General features: G+C 48.0%; 1 protein-coding gene across 1 annotated transcript in view; it reads left to right on the top strand.

Annotated features, from left to right (window-relative positions):
• The window catches only part of XPR1 (xenotropic and polytropic retrovirus receptor 1), a 241,988-nt gene that overhangs the window by 191,421 nt on the left and 28,128 nt on the right, over positions 1-22,439 (top strand). Inside the window, exons 7-8 of the mRNA XM_063939797.1 lie at positions 1,317-1,398; positions 2,129-2,316. Coding sequence (XP_063795867.1) covers positions 1,317-1,398; positions 2,129-2,316 — 270 coding nt within the window. The remainder of the gene's footprint in view (positions 1-1,316; positions 1,399-2,128; positions 2,317-22,439) is intronic.

Raw genomic sequence — 22,439 nt, 5'->3', positions numbered from 1 at the left:
CCGTGTGAGGCCAGGAATGCTCCTCCGGAAGAATTCCGTCTGGGCCGTTTCCTTCACTTCCTACAGACTGAATTTGGGCCTAAAATTAGGCTCCATTAAGGTTCAGATTTCGGCCTTATCCATTTTCTTTCAAAAAGAATTGGCTTCTCTCCCAGAAGTACAGACTTTTGTGAAGTGAGTGCTGCATATTCAGCCTCCTTTTGTACCTCCGGTGGCGCCTTGGGACCTTAACGTGGTGTTGAGTTTCCTTAAGTCGCACTAGTTTGAACCACTTAAAACGGTGGAGTTAAAATATCTCACTTGGAAGGGGGCCATGTTGTTAGCCTTGGCTTCGGCTAGGCGAGTATGGGAATTGGCGGCTTTGTCTCATAAAAGCCCCTATCTAGTTTTCCATATGGATAGAGCGGAATTGCGGACCCGTCCTCAATTTTTGCCTAAGGTGGTATCATCTTTTCATATGAACCAACCTATTGTGGTGCCTGTGGCTACACGAGACTTGGAGGATTCCGAGTCCCTTGATGTGGTCAGGGCTTTGAAAATTTACGTGGCCAGAACGGCTAGAGCCAGAAAAACAGAAGCACTGTTTGTTCTGTATGCAGCCAACAAGGCTGGCGCTCCTGCTTCAAAGCAGACTATTGCTCGCTGGATCTGTAACACAATTCAGCAGGCACATGCGACGACTGGATTGCCGTTGCCAAAATTGGTCAAGGCCCATTCCACTAGGAAAGTGGGCTCGTCTTGGGCTTGGGCTTCGGGCATGGTGCCTTCGCTTCGCTCGGCACACTTTACTGTTCCAATCGTAGTCCACGTGGATCGTTAAGTATGAAACCCCCCCCCTCCCCCCCAAAAAAAATGTTAAAAACTCATGTCGACCTTTAGACCTGTCGACCTAGCACATGTCGACCTAGAAACCCTGTCGACCTTCCATCCATGTCGACCTAGTGACTGTCGACCTATAGTGGTCGACCTAAACATTGTCGACCTAGACACTGTCGATCTTCAGACCGGATCCCGTCGCTTACAGAGCACATCGCCTAGTGTGTTCCCACCTTACTCTCTACAATATACATTCTACATAAAATAAACATACATTCATTGGGTTGCTAACCTGATTCACTGGTGTGGTCTGCACACAGTGACCCGTATTCAGACCCTGGAATTTAGGAAAATGTTTACTGTTGTCATAGACTCACAATTTCTGATAATTGAAGTCATTTTATTTACCTGCATTAAAGTTCTAATAATAAAGCCCTGTCTAAAATATATTTTGATGCATCTAAGTTAACAGCGATGGTGGTCTCCCTTCTTTTTTGCAGCCTGCACCGGCCTGGACGACATTCAGAGTGGGACTGTATTGCGGGATCTTTATTGTCCTGAACTGTGCGGTTTTGTATACTGGTAAGTCTATGTGGTTACTGTAGGACAATCGTGTGCGTGTAAACCTGTTTCCTTGTTTTTAGTAAATGCTAGTGACCTCTTTGGCCATCATGTTCTGCAGTGATTTATGAGATTCATACTTATGTGTGCGTGTTTGTGTTTTTGTGTGCGTGTTTGTGTGCGTACGCACTTGTACCTGGTACTTTAAGGTCTATTAGAGTAGCGACTGATATGCTAAAAAAACATTCTTCTGTTCAGCACTACGTAGTATGCTGGCTCTAAAAATAAATTAAGAATTAATCTAAGATAAATATTGCATTTCAAAGATAAAGATGTTAAATACATGTTTCTCACAGAATGCCTTCACAGACTGATCCATTGTATTCGGCTTGGCCAGTACTAATACTCAGGTGCAATTATGGAGCTATAACAACTGAGAATTACAATGTGTTTTGCCCACAAAAGTACAGCTGACTCAACACAGTATTTACTAAAATGTAGTACCTGCAATAAAATCCTAGTGGCTGTTCTTCAGCAGGTCAAAACAGGTGCACGATGTTGTGCCGGGAACATAGATAAAACTGTCAGAACTGTGAGGCATTTCTGTCCATTAAATTCCTATTGATCTATGTCCTAGTATGATGTTCAGCCTGGAGACAGCCAGTAGCTCCACAAATGTGATCAGTGATTCTTTCCCATACGAAGTGTAAAAGCCACAGATTATAAGTGTCCCTGCTTTGTCTTAATGCAGGTTTCCATCAGTACAGTATCAAAGAAGTGTGGCCCTTGGTGAGGATTTACAGGGGTGGTTTCCTGCTGGTGGAGTTCCTCTTTCTACTGGGCATCAATACATATGGCTGGAGACAAGCTGGGGTCAACCATGTTCTCATATTTGAGCTTAATCCCCGTAACAACCTCTCCCATCAGCATCTCTTTGAGGTAAGAATTGCTCCATTTGCAATCCTGAAAATGGAATCTTCATGTACAGATTTGTTTGGCGTGTCCTTAGCTCTGGGGTGCTGTGCACACGACAGTCTACTGTACTCACAATATTGTAGCCTGGAGTTGGTATCTAGACTTTCATTTATTGCGTTGTACATTTTCTTCATTTTTAAATATATAGATTTATTACATTGCTTCCTTCTGTGCTCTGCAGCCATGTGTAATAATGGCTTATGTATTTAATGTTGTGCACAATGTGACACCGCTCTTTCTGATTTGGATAATTCTGTATCCAGAAAGCAGCTTTGATGCACATTCCAGGCAAGTAAGGAGACAACTCTGTCTCGAATAACTGTGTAGCTGAAAGCAGGCTAGGCTGGTTTAAACTAATATTATATATATATATATATATATATATATATATATATTTATCTATTTATTTATCTATTTTTAAAAACACTGGTGTTTTTATTATGCTGTGGCTAAAAGCACGGTGTCATGACTTCTTAAAAAAAAAAAAAGCCCATTGTAGGGGAATTCCCCTGGTACTATGCCACATTCTTGTTGCTTGTGGTCTTCATTTGAGTGAGCTGAACCAATGCAGTAAACACATCACACACACCAGAGATTTATGGAGGGTGAACCAGATCAGAGGGGTACTGAATCTGCCTAGCATTAGCTAAAGGCCAGTACTCACTGGCCGATGTCAGAGAGATGTGTGCTGAGCGAACCGCTCAGCATACATCTCTTCCGGCGCTCAGCACAGCGCGATCTGTGCTGAGCGTGCGGGGGGAGACGGGGGGGGGCGCTCACTTCACCCAGCGGGTGAAGTGAGCGACCCGCTAGATTGGCCTGCATGCAGGCCAATCTAGCAGCAGCGATAGCGATGCGCGGGGCTGCGCATCGCTATCGCTGAGGGGGCTACACACGGAGCGATCGTGCTTAAAATCTAAGCAATCTAGTCAGATTGCTTAGATTTTAAGCAGCGATCGCTCCGTGAGTACCCCCCTTAAGACTCCAAAAACTCCTCACCTACCAATCCTACAGGACAGGAGAAACCACAACTAACCTTCTCAATCTTAATGGGTAAACAACTCTTAACACGTTAAAGAGTATATATACAGAGGAAACAACTCATGGTTTCATCTCCTACCTGCTTATTTCAATTCAAAACCTTCAGTCCTTTTTAGAGATCTCTGAGTGTACTTTGATTGTTTTAATATGTTTCATATATATATATATATATATATATATATATCCAATAAAGACGGCACTCAAAGATAATATGGTGAAAAAGTTGGATATATTAATATATCCAACTTTTTCACCATATTATCTTTGAGTGCCGTCTTTATTGGATATTTATCTTGTTACTCATTCTGGCACCTGAGAAAGTTTTGTGTCTATAGAGAGTGCCGGCTGATTTTGGACATAATTATATATATATATATATATATATAATTATTATTATTATTTATTTTCAGATGTAATAGGAATAATAAGCAGTAAAAATTGGTATTGTTTAAAGATTTAAAATAAATTCTATCAAAGCCTAATAACTTTGGATTGTTACTGTTATAAAGCATTAAAATATGGTTGGTCAAGGTTTCTAATACATGGCAATGTTTCACAGTATTATTATGATGAGCAGGATTCAGTCTAAAACATTTATGCTAAAAAAATAAACTGGTTTAAACCAAAAAAAGTTGGTCTGTTTTTTCTTAACACCCCTCCGCCAGCACCAAAAACAACAACTTTTTTCCCCAACCATGGCTAAATGTACATGTGAAGTCTATCAGTTATCTAAAGACGGATGACCCCTCTAAGAACAGAGGGGGTCATTCCGAGTTGATCGTAGCTGTGCTAAATTTAGCACAGCTACGATTATCTTCCCTGACATGCGCGGGGACGTCCAGAACAGGGCTAGCCCGCCCCGCATGTCAGTCCGTAACCCCCCACCCACCCACCCACCCACCCCCACGCGGAAGTGCAAAGGTGCGATGCATTTGCACTTCAAGAGTAGCTCCTGGCCAGCGCAGCTTTAGCGTGCTTGCCGGGAGCTACTCATCGCTCCCCGGGCCGCAGCGGCTGCGTTTGACGTCACGCAGCCGCTGCGGCACACCCCCTGTTCGGTCTGGCCATGCCTGCGTTGGCCGGACTGCACCCACGAAACGGCGGCCAAACGCCACTGTTCCGCCCCCTCCCGCCCAGCAATCGCCTCTGCCTGTCAATCAGGCAGAGGCGATCGAATCTCTGCTACGGCCTTAGGCCGTCTGGCATGCGCCGTCGCATGCGCAGTAGGGACCCGTTCGCTCTGCTGCACTAAAAAGCAGCGAGCGAACGGGTCAGAGTCCTGTCAGCACAGAGTAACAATGTTGGACACAATCTGTGTCTTTGATGCTGCACTCCTTCCCGGTTACTATAACCGCAGACAGTCGGCACTTTGATGGGAGGAGAGTAAAGGGCTTTCCCTTGTGAGTTGGAAGGCAGCGACTTGTGCTGTAGTGATGTACATTGCTATAATTACCTTCTGTTCCTGTGTTTATCTACTTGTTCTGCCTGCCCGGTGTTGTGATTTTATGGCCATTTTGAAACGTTAGATATCTCCATTAAGTTATGGGAAAGAGGAATTCTCATTTTAACAAAGAGCTATATTTTCTTTCTAAAAATAAAATTATATTCAAAGACTGAGGCTGACTCTCCGGCTAGGAGAACAAAAAGGTGCAATGTCTTCCTTATGCTGTAATTGTGTGCGCATGTAGGATTACATGAGGAGAAATTGTGTTCTTTCAGTGGCTATGACAGCAGCATGCGATGAAATAGTATTTGCAGACCTTAGAGTAGTGAGACTTTCAGTTGCTCTGTATGTCATAGTCGTGGGATCCAGCTTCTAAGTCACTGACAACTATGGGGGTCATTCCGAGTTGATCGTAGCTGTGCTAAATTTAGCACAGCTACGATTATATTCCCTGACGTGCGGGGGGACACCCAGCACAGGGCTAGTCCGCCCCGCATGTCAGTGCCATTCCCCCGCACAAATACAAAAGCGCTTTTGTATTTCAAGAGTAACTCCCGGCCAGCGCAGCTCTTGCGGCTGGCCGGGAGTTGTTTGCCGCTGGCCGCAGCGGCTGCGTGAGACGTCACGCAGCCGCCGTGGCCCACCCCCCCAACGGTCCGGCCACCTCTGCGTTGGCCGGACCGCGCCGCCGTTCAGCCTCCCGCCCAGCGACCGCCTCTGTCTCAAAGACGATCGCTAGGCAGCGACAACTGGCATGCGCGGTTCAGACCCGATCGCTGCACTGCGACAAAAGGCAGCGAGCGATCGGGTCGGAATGACCCCCTATGTGCAGTCAAATAATTAAAAGTTTCTGGTACAAAATCCCTAATATGCTTAACGCCTGTACTATATGGGCAAACACTAGGTACTAGGGTGCTGACATACATGGGTGTTTTCAGGAGCCGCATGGATGGGTCAATTAAACATCACTACATTCTCTACCATTTCTGACTTTGGTACAGCTAAGCTCCCTCCCCAAATCCTACTAATGTGAACTGGATATTTGCCCTAAAAATGTTAAGTACCTTTCTCTAACGTCTGAAAGGTAGCTGGGGACTCCGTAAGGACCATAGGGAATAGACGGGCTCCGCAGGAGATAGGGCACTTTAAGAAAGACTTTAGATTCTGGGTGTGCACTGGCTCCTCCCTCTATGCCCCTCCTCCAGACCTCAGTTTTAGACTGTGCCCAGAGGAGAATGGGTGCACTGCAGGGAGCTCTCCGGAGTTTCCTGCTTAGAAAGCATTTTTGTTTGGATTTTTTTCTCTTTTTCAGGGAGCACTGCTGGCAACAGGCTCCCTGCATCGAGGGACTGAGGAGAGAGGAGCAGACCTACTTAACTGATAGGCTCTGCTTCCTCGGCTACTGGACACCATTAGCTCCAGAGGGAGTGAACACAGGTTCGTCCTGGCCGTTCACCCCCAGAGCCGCACCGCCGTTCTCCTCACAGAGCCAGAAGAAACAAAGCCAGAAGACGTCTAAGGCGGCAGAAGCCTTCGGTGCTTCACAGAGGTAACGCACAGCACCGCAGCTGTGCGTCATTGCTCCCATACACCTCACACACTCCGGTCACTGTACGGGTGCAGGGCGCAGGGGGGGCGCCCTGGGCAGCAATAAAAACCTCTTATTTGGCAAAAGAGAGCATATATACAGCTGGACACTGTATATATGAATGAGCCCCTGCCAATTTTACACTTTTAGCGGGACTGAAGCCTGCCGCCGAGGGGGCGGGGCTTCTCCCTCAGCACTCACCAGCGCCATGTTTTTCTCCACAGCACCGCTGAGAGGAAGCTCCCCGGACTCTCCCCTGCTTATACCACTGTAGAAGAGAGAGTTTTAAAGAAGAGGGGGGGGGGGGGGGGGGGGGGGGGGGACACACATAATTCGGTGCAGATAATAATAACAGCGCTACGGGGTAAATATTAAATTGCTGTGTTTTTCCAGGGTCATATTGCGCTTGGGTGTGCTGGCATACTCTCTCTCTCTCTCTCTCTCTCTCTCTCTCTCTCTCTCTCTCTCTCTCTCTCTCTCTCCAAAGTGCCTTGTGGGGGAACTGTCTTCAGATGAGCATTCCCTGAGTGTGGGGTGTGTCGGTACGTGTGTGTCGACATGTCTGAGGTAAAAGGCTCTCCTAAGGAGGAGATGGAGCAAATGTGTGTGTGTGTGGTGTCGCCGTCGACAACGCCGACGCCTGATTGGATATGTGAAATTAAGGGCTAAGATGAATTACACAAAAGATTAGAGAACAGACAGGGAATCTACCCATGTCTGTCCCTATGTCACAGAGACCTTCAGAGTCTCTCAATGCTCACTATCCAAAATAATAGACACTGATATCGACACGGAGTCTGACTCCAGTGTCGACTACGATAATGCAAAGTACAGCCAAAACTGGCAGAAAAGTATTCAATATATGATTATTGTAATAAAAGATGTTTTGCATATCACTGATGACTCATCTGTCCCTGACAGGGTACACATGTTTAAGGGGAAGAAAGCTGAGGTAAATTTCCCTCCTCTCATGAAGAAAAAGAGTGGGAATCTCCAGACAAGAAGCTGCAGCTTCCCTAAAAGAATTCTCAGGGAGTATCCTTTCCCTAATGGGGCCAGGATACGATAGGAATCTTCTCCTAGGGTGTACAAGGCATTTACACGTTTACCCAAAAAAGGTAGCGCTGACTTTACAGCTATCCTCAGGGATCCTGCAGATAGCATGCAGTAAAAGTACTTTGAAGTCCATTTACACACATTCTGGTGCACTACTCAGACCGGCGATTGTGTCGGCCTGGGTTTATAGCGCTGTAGCAGCGTAGACAGATACCTTATCAGCGGAGATTGAAACCCTAGATAAGGATACCATGTTATTGTCCCTAGTGTGTGTATATATATATATATATATATATATATATATATATATATATGTAAAAGATGTTGTCTTATAATAAGATTTTAAACCTACCTGTAAATCTATTTCTCCTAGTCCGTAGAGGATGCTGGGGACTCCGTAAGGACCATGGGGTATAGACGGGCTCCGCAGGAGATAGGGCACCTAAAAAGAACTTTGACTATGGGTGTGCACTGGCTCCTCCCTCTATGCCCCTCCTCCAGACCTCAGTTAGAGAACTGTGCCCAGAGGAGATGGACAATACAAGGCAGGATTTACCAATCCAAGGGCAAGATTCATACCAGCCCACACCAATCATACCATGTAACCTGGAACATACATAACCAGTCAACCGTATGAACAAACTACAGTAACGGTCCAAGACCGATATCAACTGTAACATAACCCTTATGTAAGCAACAACTATATACAAGTCTTGCAGAGTTTCCACACTGGGACGGGCGCCCAGCATCCTCTACGGACTAGGAGAAATAGATTTACCGGTAGGTTTAAAATCTTATTTTCTCTTACGTCCTAGAGGATGCTGGGGACTCCGTAAGGACCATGGGGTTTATACCAAAGCATCCAATCGGGCGGGAGAGTGCGTATGACTATGCAGCACCGACTGAGCAAACGCTAGGTCCTCATCAGCCAGGGTATCAAACTTGTAGAATTTAGCAAAAGTGTTTGACCCCGACCAAGTCGCCGCTCGGCAAAGTTGTAATGCCGAGACGCTTCGGGCAGCCGCCCAAGAAGAGCCCACCTTCCTAGTGGAATGGGCCTTAACCGAATTTGGTACCGGCAGTCCAGCCGTAGAGTGAGCCTGCTGAATCGTATTACAGATCCAGCGAGCAATAGTCTGCTTCGAAGCAGGAGCGCCAATCTTATTGGCCGCATACAGGACAAACAGAGCCTCTGTTTTCCTAATTCTAGCCGTCCTGGCTACATAAATCTTTAAGGCCCTGACTACGTCCAGGGATCTAGAATCCTCCAAGTCACTTGTAGCCACAGGCACCACAATAGGTTGCTTCACATGGAATGAAGAAACCACCTTAGGCAAAAATTGCGGACGTGTCCTCAATTCAGCTCGATCCACATGAAAAATCAAGTAGGGGCTCTTGTGTGACAAAGCCGCCAATTCTGACACTCGCCTTGCTGATGCTAAGGCCAACAACATGACCACCTTCCAGGTAAGAAATTTAAACTCAACCTTGTTAAGCGGTTCAAACCAGTGTGATTTTAGGAACTGCAACACCACGTTCAGGTCCCATGGTGCCACTGGAGGCACAAAATGGGGCTGGATGTGCAGCACTCCCTTTACAAACGTCTGGACTTCTGGAAGAGAAGCCAATTCCTTCTGAAAGAAAATTGAGAGGGCCGAAATCTGTACCTTAACAGAGCCTAATTTCAGGCCCATATCCACTCCTGTCTGTAGGAAGTGGAGAAGACGACCCAGATGAAAATCTTCCGTAGGTGCATTCTTGGTCTCACACCAAGACACGTACTTTCGCCAGATACGGTGATAATGTTTTACCGTCACCTCCTTCCTAGCCTTTATTAAAGTAGGGATGACCTCTTCCGGAAATCCCCTTTTTCGCTAGGATTCGGCGTTCAACCGCCATGCCGTCAAACGTAACCGTGGTAAGTCTTGAAATACACAGGGCCCCTGCTGCAACAGGTCTTCCCTCAGAGGAAGAGGCCAGGGATCTCCTGTGAGCATCTCTTGTAGATCCGAGTACCAGGCCCTTCGAGGCCAGTCTGGGACAACGAGTATTGTCTGTACTCTTCTTCGTCTTATGATACTCAACACTTTTGTGATGAGAGGAAGAGGAGGAAACACGTAGACCGATTTGAACACCCACGGTGTTACCAGAGCGTCTACTGCTACTGCCTGAGGGTCCCGAGACCTGGCGCAATACCTCCGAAGTTTTTTGTTGAGGCGTGACACCATCATGTCTATTTGAGGAGTTCCCCAAAGACGTGTTACGTCTGCAAAGACTTCTTGATGAAGTCCCCACTCTCCTGGATGGAGATCGTGTCTGCTGAGGAAGTCTGCTTCCCAGTTGTCCACTCCCGGAATGAAGACAGCCGACAGAGCGCTTACATGATTTTCCGCCCAGCGAAGGATCCTTGTGGCTTCCGCCATCGCGACTCTGCTTCTTGTCCCGCCTTGGCGGTTCACATGAGCCACTGCTGTGACATTGTCTGATTGAATCAGAACCAGTAGGTTTCGAAGAAAACTCTCCGCTTGTCGAAGGCCGTTGTAAATGGCCCTGAGTTCCAACACATTGATGTGTAGACAGGACTCCTGGTCTGACCAAAGACCCTGAAAATCTTTTCCCTGTGTGACCGCTCCCCAACCTCTGAGGCTTGCGTCCGTGGTAACCAGGATCCAATCCTGAATTCCGAACCTGCGACCCTCCAGGAGGTGAGCACTTTGCAACCACCACAGGAGGGACACTCTGGTCCCTGGGGACAGAGTTATTTTCCGACTTAAGTGCAGATGGGACCCGGACCACTTGTCCAGAAGGTCCCATTGAAAAGTCCTTGCATGGAACCTTCCGAAGGGAATGGCCTCGTAGGCCGCCACCATTTTCCCCAGAACTCTAGTGCATTGGTGAACTGACACCCTTTTCGGTTTTAGCAGGTTTCTGACCATGTTCTGGATGTCTTGGGCTTTCTCTATTGGGAGGAAGACCTTCATTTGTTCCGTATCCAGTATTATACCTAGGAACGGTAGTAGAGTTGTCTGAATCAACTGTGACTTCGGTAGATTTAGAATCCAACTGTGTTGCTGGAGCACTCTCAGAGAGAGCGCCACACTGCTCAGCAATTTCTCTCTTGATCTCGCTTTTATCAGGAGATCGTCCAAGTATGGGATAATTGTGACTCCATGCTTGTGCAGGACCACCATCATTTCCGCCATTATCTTGGTGAAAATCCTCGGGGCCGTGGAGAGTCCAAACGGCAACGTCTGAAATTGGTAATGACAATCCTGTACAGCGAATCTCAGGTATTCCTGATGGGGGGCATATATGGGGACATGAAGGTACGCATCCTTTATGTCCAGAGACACCATAAACTCCCCCTCTTCCATGTTGGCTAAGTGATTCCATTTTGAATTTGAATCTTTTTATGTACAGGTTTAGGGATTTCAGATTTAAAATTGGTCTGACCGAACCGTCCGGTTTCGGGACCACAAATAGGGTTGAGAAGTAACCTCTTCCCTGCTGGTGCAGGGGAACCTTGATTATCACTTGCTGTATACACAGCGTTTGAATTGCAGCTAACACTATATCCCTATCCAATGTGGAAGCTGGTAGGGCCGATTTGAAAAATCGGCGCGGGGGCACCTCCTCGAATTCCAATTTGTAACCCTGGGAAACTATTTCCAACACCCAGGGATTCAGGTCCGAACTGACCCAGGCCTGGCTGAAAAGTCGAAGACGTGCCCCCACCGGTGCGGACTCCCTCAGGGGAGCCCCAGCGTCATGCTGTGGGTTTTGTAGCAGCCGGGGAGGACTTTTGTTCCTGGGCACCTGCCGAAGCAGGTGCTCTCTTGCCTCTGCCCTTACCTCTGGCGAGGAAAGAGGATCCCCGACCTCTTTTGTACTTGTGCGACCGAAAGGACTGCATCTGATAGGGTGTTACTTTCTTTTGCTGTTGGGGAATATATGGTAAAAAATTTGATTTACCTGCTGTAGCTGTGGAAACCAGGTCCGTATGCCCATCCCCAAACAATACATCACCCTTATAGGGTAGTACTTCCATATGTTTTTTGGAATCCGCATCACCCGTCCATTGGTGAGTCCATAAGGATCTTCTTGCTGAGACAGACATGGCATTGGCCCTAGAGGCTAGCAATCCAATGTCCCTTTGAGCATCCCTCATAAATAAGACTGCGTCTTTAATATGGGCTAGAGTTAGGAATATAGTATCCTTATCCATATTATCAAATTGATCTGTCAGCTCATCTGTCCAAGCTGCAATTGCGCTACACACCCATGCCGACGCAATTGTCGGTCTTAGCACAGCACCCGTATGAGAATAAATACACTTTAAGGTAGTTTCTTGCCTGTGATCTGCAGGGTCCTTAAGGGCTGCTGTGTCAGGAGACGGTAGCGCCACTTTCTTGGACAAGCGCGTCAGGGCCTTGTCCACAGTGGGGGGTGATTCCCAAATCTCCCTGTCCTGCTTAGGGAAGGGGTATGCCATATAAATTCTTTTGGGGATCTGCGGTCTCTTATCTGGAGTCTCCCAAGCTTTTCCAAAGAATTCATTTAATTCATGAGATGTGGGAAAATTAATAATCTGTTTCTTTTCCTTAAACATGTGTACCCTTGTGTCGGGGACCGAGGGTTCATCCACAATATGCAACACATCCCTTATTGCCACAATCATACACTGAATGGTTTTAGTCACCCTAGGGTGCAATTTTTCTTCGTCATAGTCGACACTGGAATCAGAATCTGTGTCGGTAGTAGTGTCTTGTGTTAAGGGACGCTTTTGAGACCCTGACGGGCCCTGTGAGTCGGTCCAATCCGAGGATTGACCCCCTGATGTCCCCCCTAATTCAGCCTTATCAAGCCTTTTATGTAAAGATGCCACACTTGCATTCAACATATGCCACATGTCCATCCAATCTGGAGTCGGCACAACCGACGGGGACACACCACTCATTTGCTCCACCTTGGAGAAGCCTTCCGCCTCAGACATGTCGACACACACGTACCGACACCCCACACACACACAGGGATTAACCTATAAGGGGACAAAACCCCAACCAGGCCCTAAGGAGAGACAGAGAGAGTATGCCAGCACACACCAGCGCTTAAAAACACTGGAAAAAATATGTCCAGATAGCGCTTTTCTATATATAATATGCCAATTCCCACTCAGTGCATCGCTAATGTGCCCCCCTCCTCTTTTTTTCCAGCCTGTGAAGTTCAGCAGGGGAGAGACCAGGGAGCCAGCGTTTTCCTCATGCAGCTTCTGTGGAGAAAATGGCGCTGGTTAGTGCTGAGGATCAAGCCCCGCCCACCCGACTGCGGGCTTCGGTCCCAGTGATTGTTCAATAAAAATGGCGGGGGATCATAGATTTACTGCCTCCGCAGCCTAATCAAACTGTATTTGCCCAAATGTGAGGTTTATTGCTGCCCAGGGCCCCTGCGCCCTGCACCCTTCAGTGCTGCTCTGTGTGTGTGTGATTGGGAGCAATGGCGCGCAGCTTACCGCTGTGCGCCTTACCTCATGAAGATCTGATGTCTTCTGCCTTCTCTATCCGGCTTCTATCTTCGGCATCTGTGAGGAGGACGGCGGCGCGGCTCCGGGACAAACCCCAGGTGAGACCTGTGTTCCGACTCCCTCTGGAGCTAATGGTGTCCAGTAGCCTTAGAAGCAGTGCCCAACTTGACAAGCCAGCTCTGCTTCTCTCTCCTCGGTCCCACGATGCAGGGAGCCTCTTGCCAACAGGACTCCCTGAAAATAAAAAACCTAACAAAATTCTTCTTCCACAGAAAATTCTGGAGAGCTCTCTGCAGTGCACCCATTCTCCTCTGGGCACAAGATCTAACTGAGGTCTGGAGGAGGGGCATAGAGGGAGGAGCCAGTGTACACCCATAGTCAAAGTTCTTTTTAGGTGCCCTATCTCCTGCGGAGCCCGTCTATACCCCATGGTCCTTACGGAGTCCCCAGCATCCTCTAAGACGTAAGAGAAATATATATATATATAAGACATGCCCAAAGAGACGTTAGTCTACTGGGTTCTAGAGTCAACGCTATGTCGATTTCTGCTAGATGTGTCCTGTGGAACATGCAATGGACAGGTGCTGCCGACTAAAAGGAGTTGTTGCCTTACAAGGAATTGTTCCAATAAAAGCAAGAGAGCACTTGGATCGTCCTTTCTTGCCAGAGGTAAGGGCAGAGGGAAAAAGCTGCACAACACAGCTAGTTCCCAGGAACAGAAGTCCTCCCCGGCCTCTGCTAAATCCACCGCATGACGCTGGGGCTCCCCTGAGGGAGTCGGCTCCTGTGGGGGCACATCTTCGACTGTTCAGCCACGTCTGGGTCCACTCACAGGTGGATCCAGGGGCAATAGAAATTGTTTCCCAGGGTTACAAGCTGGAATTCGAAGAAGTGCCTCCTCGCCGGTTTTTCAAATCGGCCCTACCGAAACAACCCCTGGAAAGGGAGATAGTGTTAAATGCGATTCACAAATTGTGTCTTCAACAAGTGGTGGTAGAGGTTCCCCTGCTTCAAAGAGGGCAGGGGTACTACTCAACTCTGTTTGTGGTTCCAAAACTGGACGGTTCGGTCAGACCCATTTTAAATTTAAAATCCCTGAACCTTTACTTAAAACGGTTCAAGTTCAAGATGGAATCACTCAGGGCGGTCATCGCCAGCCTAGAAGGGGGATATTTTTTGGTATCTCTGGACATAAAGGATGCATACCTGCATGTCCCCATATATCCTCCTCATCAGGCGTACCTGAGATTGGTAGTACAGGATTGTCATTACCAATTTCAGACGTTGCCGTTTGGGCTTTCCACGGCCCCGAGAATTTTCACCAAGGTTATGGCGGAAATGATGGTGCTCCTGCGCTAGCAGGGTGTCACAATTATCCCGTACTTGGACGATCTCCTCATAAAAGCGAGATCACGGGTGAAGTTGTTGAGCAGCGTATCACTTTCACTGAATGTGTTACAGCGACACGGCTGGATTCTCGATATTCCAAAGTCGCAGCTGAATCCTACAACTCGTCTGCCCTTCTTGGGCATGATTCTGGACACAGACCAGAAAAGGGTTTTTCTTCCGAAGGAAAAAGCGCAGGAACTCATGACTCTAGTCATGAACTTGTTGAAACCAAAACAAGTGTCAGTACATCATTGCACTCAAGTTCTGGGAAAGAGGGTGGCAACATACGAAGCCATTCCATACGGCAGATTCCATGCAAGAGCCTTCCAATGGGACCTATTGGCCAAATGGTCCGGGTCATATCTGCAATTGCATCAGCGGATCACCCTGTCCCCCAGGGCCAGAGTATCTCTCCTGTGGTGGCTAAACAGTGCTCACCTTCTAGAGGGCTGCAGGTTCGGCATTCAGGACTAGATCCTGGTGACCACGGATGCGAGCCTCCGAGGTTGGGGAGTGGTCACACACGGAAGAAATTTCCAAGGACTTTGGTCAAGTCAAGAGACTTGTCTTCACATCAACATCCTGGAACTAAGGGCCATATACAACGCCCTGCGTCAAGCGGAGATCTTACTTCGCAATTGACCAGTTCTGATCCAGTCAGACAACATCACCGCAGTAGCTCATGTAAACCGCCAAGGCGGCACAAGGAGCAGAGTGGCAATGGCGGAAGCCACCACAGTTCTTCGCTGGGCGGAGAATCATGTAAGCGATCTGTCAGCAGTGTTCATTCCGGGAGTGGACAACTGGGAAGCAGACTTCCTCAGCAGACACGATCTGCATATGGGAGAGTGGGGACTTCGTCAGGAAGTATTCGCGCAGATTGCACAGGTCAAGAGACCCTCAGGCGGTAGCTGTGGACGCCCTAGTGACTCCGTGGGTGTTCCAGTCGGTATATGTGTTTCCTCCTCTTCCTCTCATACCCAAGGTGTTGAGGATAATAAGAAAAAGAGGAGTGAGAACAATTCTCATTGTTCCAGATTGGCCACGAAGGACCTGGTATCCGGATCTGCAAGAAATGTTCACAGAAGATCCGTGGCCTCTTCCTCTAAGGCAGGACTTGTTACAACAAGGTCCCTGTCTGTTACAAGACTTACCGCGGCTGCGTTTGACGGCATGGCGGTTGAACGCCGGATCCTAGCGCAAAAAGGTATACCGGATGAGGTCATTCCTACGCTAATAAAGGCTAGGAAGGAAGTGACATCAAAACATTATCACCGGATATGGAGAAAATATGTTTCTTGGTGTGAGGCCAGGAATGCTCCTACGGAAGAATTCCACCTGGGCCGTTTTCTTCACTTCTTACAAACTGGAATGAATTTGGGCCTAAAATTAGGCTACATTAAAAGTTCAGATTTCGGCCTTATCCATTTTCTTTCAAAAGGAATTGGCCTCATTACCTAAAGTACAGACTTTTGTGAAAGGATTACTGCATATTCAGCCTCCTTTTGTACCTCCGGTGGCGCCTTGGGACCTTAACGTGGTGTTAAGTTTCCTTAAGTCACATTGGTTTATACCACTTAAGACAGTGGAGTGGAAATATCTCACCTGGAGGGTGGTCATGTTGTTAGCCTTGGCTTCGGCTAGGCGAGTTCGGAATTGGCGGCTTTATCACATAAAAGCCCCTATCTGGTTTTCCATATGGATAGAGCGGAATTGCGGACCCGTCCTCAATTCCTGCCTAAGGTGGTCTCATCCTTTCATATGAACCAACCTATTGTGGTGCCTGTGGCTATGCGTGACTTGGAGGATTCCGAGTCCCTTGATGTGGTCAGGGCTTTGAAAATTTACGTAGCCAGAACGGCTAGAGTTAGAAAAACAGAAGCACTGTTTCTCTTGTATGCAGCCAACAAGGTTGGCGCTCCTGCTTCAAAGCAGACTATTGCTCGCTGGATCTGTAACACGATTCAGCAGGCTCATTCAACGGCTGGATTGCCATTACCAAAATCAGTTAAGGCCCATTCCACTAGGAAGGTGGGCTCGTCTTGGGTGGCTGCCCGAGGGGTCTCGGCACTACAACTATGCCGAGCTGCTACTTGGTTGGGGTCAAACACCTTTGCAAAGTTCTATAAGTTTGATACCCGGCTGAGGAGGACCTCCTGTTTGCTCAATCGGTGCTGCAGAGTCATCCGCACTCTCCCGCCCGTTTGGGAGCTTTGGTATAATCCCCATGGTCCTTACGGAGTCCCCAGCATCCTCTAGGACGTTAGAGAAAATAAGATTTTACTTACCGGTACATCTATTTCTCGTAGTCCGTAGATGATGCTGGGCGCCCGTCCCAAGTGCGGACTTCCTCTGCAAGACTTGTATATAGTTATTGCTTACATAAGGGTTATGTTATAGTTTCATCGGTTTGAACCGAGACTATGTTGTTGTTCATGCTGTTAACTGGGTAGTTTATCACAGGTTATACGGTATGATTGGTGTGGCTGGTATGAATCTTGCCCTTGGATTAACTAAAATCCTTTCCTCGTACTGTCCGTCTCCTCTGGGCACAGTTTCCCTAACTGAGGTCTGGAGGAGGGGCATAGAGGGCGGAGCCAGTGCACACCCAGAATCAAAAGTCTTTCTTAAAGTGCCCTATCTCCTGCGGAGCCCGTCTATTCCACATGGTCCTTACGGAGTCCCCAGCATCCTCCTACGGACTACAAGAAATAGATTTACCGGTAAGTAAAATCTTATTTTCTCTATCGTCCTAGTGGATGCTGGGGTTCCTGAAAGGACCATGGGGAATAGCGGCTCCGCAGGAGACAGGGCACAAAAAGTAAAGCTTTAGGATCAGGTGGTGTGCACTGGCTCCTCCCCCTATGACCCTCCTCCAAGCCTCAGTTAGATTTTTGTGCCCGGCCGAGAAGGGTGCAATCTAGGTGGCTCTCCTAAAGAGCTGCTTAGAAAAGTTTAGCTTAGGTTTTTTATTTTACAGTGAGTCCTGCTGGCAACAGGATCACTGCAACGAGGGACTTAGGGGAGAAGAAGTGAACTCACCTGCGTGCAGGATGGATTGGCTTCTTTGGCTACTGGACATTAGCTCCAGAGGGACGATCACAGGTACAGCCTGGATGGTCACCGGAGCCTCGCCGCCGGCCCCCTTGCAGATGCTGAAACGAGAAGAGGTCCAGAATCGGCGGCAGAAGACTCCTCAGTCTTCTTAAGGTAGCGCACAGCACTGCAGCTGTGCGCCATTTCCTCTCAGCACACTTCACACGGCAGTCACTGAGGGTGCAGGGCGCTGGGAGGGGGGCGCCCTGGGAGGCAAATGAAAACCTGTTTTGGCTAAAAATACCTCACATATAGCCTCCGGGGGCTATATGGAGATATTTAACCCCTGCCAGAATCCATTAAAGAGCGGGAGACGAGCCCGCCGAAAAAGGGGCGGGGCCTATCTCCTCAGCACACAGCGCCATTTTCCCTCACAGAAAGGCTGGAGGGAAGGCTCCCAGGCTCTCCCCTGCACTGCACTACAGAAACAGGGTTAAACAGAGAGGGGGGGCACTAATTTGGCGTTAGAAATATATAAAAGATGCTATAAGGGAAAACACTTATATAAGGTTGTCCCTATATAATTATAGCGTTTTTGGTGTGTGCTGGCAAACTCTCCCTCTGTCTCTCCAAAGGGCTAGTGGGTCCTGTCCTCTATCAGAGCATTCCCTGTGTGTGTGCTGTGTGTCGGTACGTGTGTGTCGACATGTATGAGGACGATGTTGGTGAGGAGGCGGAGCAATTGCCTGTAATGGTGATGTCACTCTCTAGGGAGTCGACACCGGAATGGATGGCTTATTTAGGGAATTACGTGATAATGTCAACACGCTGCAAGGTCGGTTGACGACATGAGACGGCCGACAAACAATTAGTACCGGTCCAGACGTCTCAGAAACACCGTCAGGGGTTTTAAAACGCCCGTTTACTTTAGTCGGTCGACACAGACACGGACACTGAATCCAGTGTCGACGGTGAATAAACAAACGTATTCCTTATTAGGGCCACACGTTAAGGGCAATGAAGGAGGTGTTACATATTTCTGATACTACAAGTACCACAAAAGAGGGTATTATGTGGGATGTGAAAAAACTACCGTAGTTTTTCCTGAATCAGATAAATTAAATGAAGTGTGTGATGATGCGTGGGTTCCCCCCGATAGAAAATTATGGGCGGTATACCCTTTCCCGCCAGAAGTTAGGGCGCGTTGGGAAACACCCCTTAGGGTGGATAAGGCGCTCACACGCTTATCAAAACAAGTGGCGGTACCGTCTATAGATAGGGCCGTCCTCAAGGAGCCAGCTGACAGGAGGCTGGAAAATATCATAAAAAGTATATACACACATACTGGTGTTATACTGCGACCAGCGATCGCCTCAGCCTGGATGTGCAGAGCTGGGGTGGCTTGGTCGGATTCCCTGACTAAAAATATTGATACCCTTGACAGGGACAGTATTTTATTGACTATAGAGCATTTAAAGGATGCATTTTCTATATATGCGAGATGCACAGAGGGATATTTGCACTCTGGCATCAAGAGTAAGTGCGATGTCCGTATCTGCCAGAAGATGTTTATGGACACGACAGTGGTCAGGTGATGCGGATTCCAAACGGCACAAAGGTGTATTGCCGTATAAAGGAAGAGGAGTTATTTGGGGTCGGTCCATCGGACCTGGTGGCCACGGCAACTGCTGGAAAATCCACCGTTTTTACCCTAAGTCACATCTCTGCAGAAAAAGACACCGTCTTTTCAGCCTCAGTCCTTTCGTCCCTATAAGAGTCATATCTGCCCAGGGATAGAGGAAAGGGAAGAAGACTGCAGCAGGCAGCCCATTCCCAGGAACAGAAGCGTTCCACCGCTTCTGCCAAGCTCTCAGCATGACGCTGGGACCGTACAGGACCCCTGGATCCTACATGTAGTATCCCAGGGGTACAGATTGGAATGTCGAGACGTTTCCCCTTCGCAGGCTCCTGAAGTCTGGTTTACCAAGGTCTCCCTCCGACAAGGAGGCAGTATGGGAAACAATTCACAAGCTGTATTCCCAGCAGGTGATAATCAAATTACCCCTCCTACAACAAGAAAAGGGGTATTATTCCACATTATATTGTGGTACTGAAGCCAGAAGGCTAGGTGAGACCTATTCTAAATCTAAAAAAATTTGAACACTTACAAAGGTTCAAATCAAGATGGAGTCACTCAGAGCAGTGATAACGAACCAGGAAGAAGGGGACTATATAGTGTCCCGAGACATCAGGGATGCTTACCTCCATGTCCAAAATTTGCCCTTCTCACTAAGGGTACCTCAGGTTCGTGGTACAGAACTGTCACTATCAGTTTCAGACGCTGCCGTTTGGATTGTCCACGGCACCCCGGGTCTTTACCAAGGTAATGGCCGAAATGATGATTCTTCTTCGAAGAAAAGGCGTCTTAATTATCCCTTACTTGGACGATCTCCTGATAAGGGCAAAGTCCAGGGAACAGTTGGAGGTCGGAGTAGCACTATCTCGGATACTGCTACAACAGCACGGGTGGATTCTAAATACTCCAAAATCGCAGCTGATCCCGACGACAAGTCTGCTGTGCCTAGGGATGATTCTGGACACAGTCCAGAAAAAGGTGTTTCTCCCGGAAGAGAAAGCCAGGGAGTTATCCGAGCTAGTCAGGAACCTCCTAAAATCAGTGCATCTTTGCACAAGGGTCCTGGTAAAGATGGTGACTTCCTACGAAGCAATTCCATTCGGCAGATTTCACGCAAAAATTTTTCAGTGGGATCTGCTGGACAAATGGTCCGGATCGCATCTTCAGATGCATCAGCGGATAACCCTATATCCAAGGACAAGGGTGTCTCTCCTGTGGTGGTTACAGAGTGCTCATCTTCTAGAGGGCCGCAGATTCGGCATTCAGGATTGGATGCTGGTGACCACGGAGGCCAGCCCGAGAGGCTGGGGAGCAGTCACACAAGGAAAAAATTTCCAGGGAGTGTGATCAAGTCTGGAGACTTTTCTCCACATAAATATACTGGAGCTAAGGGTAAATTTATAATACTCTAAGCTTAGCAAGACCTCTGCTTCAAGGTCAGCCGGTATTGATCCAGTGGGAAAAACATCACGGCAGTCGCCCACGTAAATAGACAGGGCGACACAAGAAGCAGGAGGGCAATGGCAAAAACTGCAAGGACTTTTCGCTGGGCGGAAAATCATGTGATAGCACTGTCAGCAGTGTTTCATTCCGGGAATGGAAACTGGGAAGCAGACTTCCTCAGCAGGCACGACCTCCACCCGGCAGAGTGGAAACTTCATCGGGAAGTTTTCCACATGATTGTAAACCGTTGGGAAATACCAAAGGTGGACATGATGGCGTCCCGTCTGAACAAAAAACGGGACAGGTATTGCGCCAGGTTAAGAGACCCTCAGGCAATAGCTGTGGACGTTCTGGTAACACCATGGATGTACCAGTCGGTGTATGTGTTCCATCCTCTGCTTCTCATACCTAAGGTACTGAGACTTATAAGACGTAGAGGAGTAAGAACTATACTCATGGCTCCGGATTGGCCAAGAAGGACTTGGTACCCGGAACTTCAAGAGATGCTCACAGAGGACTTATGGCCTCTGCCGCTAAGAAGGGACTTGTTTCAGCAAGTACCATGTCTGTTCCAAGACTTACCGCGGCTGCGTTTGACGGCATGGCGGTGGAACGCCGGATCCTAAGGGAAAAAGGCATTCCGGAAGAGGTCATTCCTACCCTGGTCAAAGCCAGAAAGGAGGTGACCGCACAACATTATCACCACATGTGGCAAAAATATGTTGCGTGGTGTGAGGCCAGAAAGGCCCCACGAAGAAATTTCAACTCGGTCGATTCCTGCATTTCCTGCAAACAGGAGTGTCTATGGGCCTCAAATTGGGGTCCATTAAGGTTCAAATTTCGGCCCTGTCGATTTTCTTCCAGAAAGAAGTGGCTTCAGTTCCTGAAGTCCAGAAGTTTGTCAAGGAAGTATTGCACATACAACCCCCTTTTGTGCCTCCAGTGGCACTGTGGGATCTCAACGTAGTTCTGGGATTCCTCAAATCACATTGGTTTAAAACCAGTCAAATCTGTGGATTTGAAGCATCTCACATGAAAAGTGACCATGCTCTTGGCCCTGGCCTGGACCAGGCGAGTGTCAAATTGGTGGTTTTTTTTTTCTCAAAAAAGCCCATATCTGGTTGTCCATTTGGACAGGGCAGAGCTGCGGACTCGTCCCCAGTTCTCTCCCTAAGGTGGTGTCAGTGTTTCACCTGAACCAGCTTATTTTGGTGCCTTGCGCCTACTAGGGACTTGGAGGACTCCAGGTTGCTAGATGTTGTCAGGGCCCTGTAAATATAGGTTCCAGGACGGCTGGAGTCAGGAAAACTGACTTGCTGTTATCCTGTATGCACCCAACAAACTGGGTGCTCTTGCTTCTAAGCAGACTATTGCTAGTTGGATGTGTAATACAATTCAGCTTGCACATTCTGTGGCAGGCCTGCCACAGCCAAAATATGTAAATGCCCATTCCACAAGGAAGGTGGGCTTATCTTGGGCGGCTGCCCGAGGGGTCTCGGCTTTACAACTTTGCCGAGCGGCTATTTAGTCAGGGGCAAACACGTTGGTAAAATCCTACAAATTTGATACCCTGGCTAAGGAGGACCTGGAGTTCTCTCATTCGGTGCTGCAGAGTCATCCGCACTCTCCCGCCCGTTTGGGAGCTTTGGTATTATCCCCATGGTCCTTTCAGGAACCCCAGCATCCACTAGGACGATAGAGAAAATAAGAATTTACTTACCGATAATTCTATTTCTCGGAGTCCGTAGTGGATGCTGGGCGCCCATCCCAAGTGCGGATTATCTGCAATACTTGTACATAGTTACAAAAATCGGGTTATTATTGTCGTGAGCCATCTTTTCAGAGGCTCCGCTGTTATCATACTGTTAACTGGGTTCAGATCACAGGTTGTACAGTGTGATTGGTGTGGCTGGTATGAGTCTTACCCGGGATT

The sequence above is a fragment of the Pseudophryne corroboree genome, chromosome 9 (assembly GCF_028390025.1).
Source record: "Pseudophryne corroboree isolate aPseCor3 chromosome 9, aPseCor3.hap2, whole genome shotgun sequence".
NCBI lineage: Eukaryota > Metazoa > Chordata > Amphibia > Anura > Myobatrachidae > Pseudophryne > Pseudophryne corroboree.
Note: the sequence above shows the minus strand (reverse complement) of the source record. Positions and strands in the feature narration are given on the sequence as shown.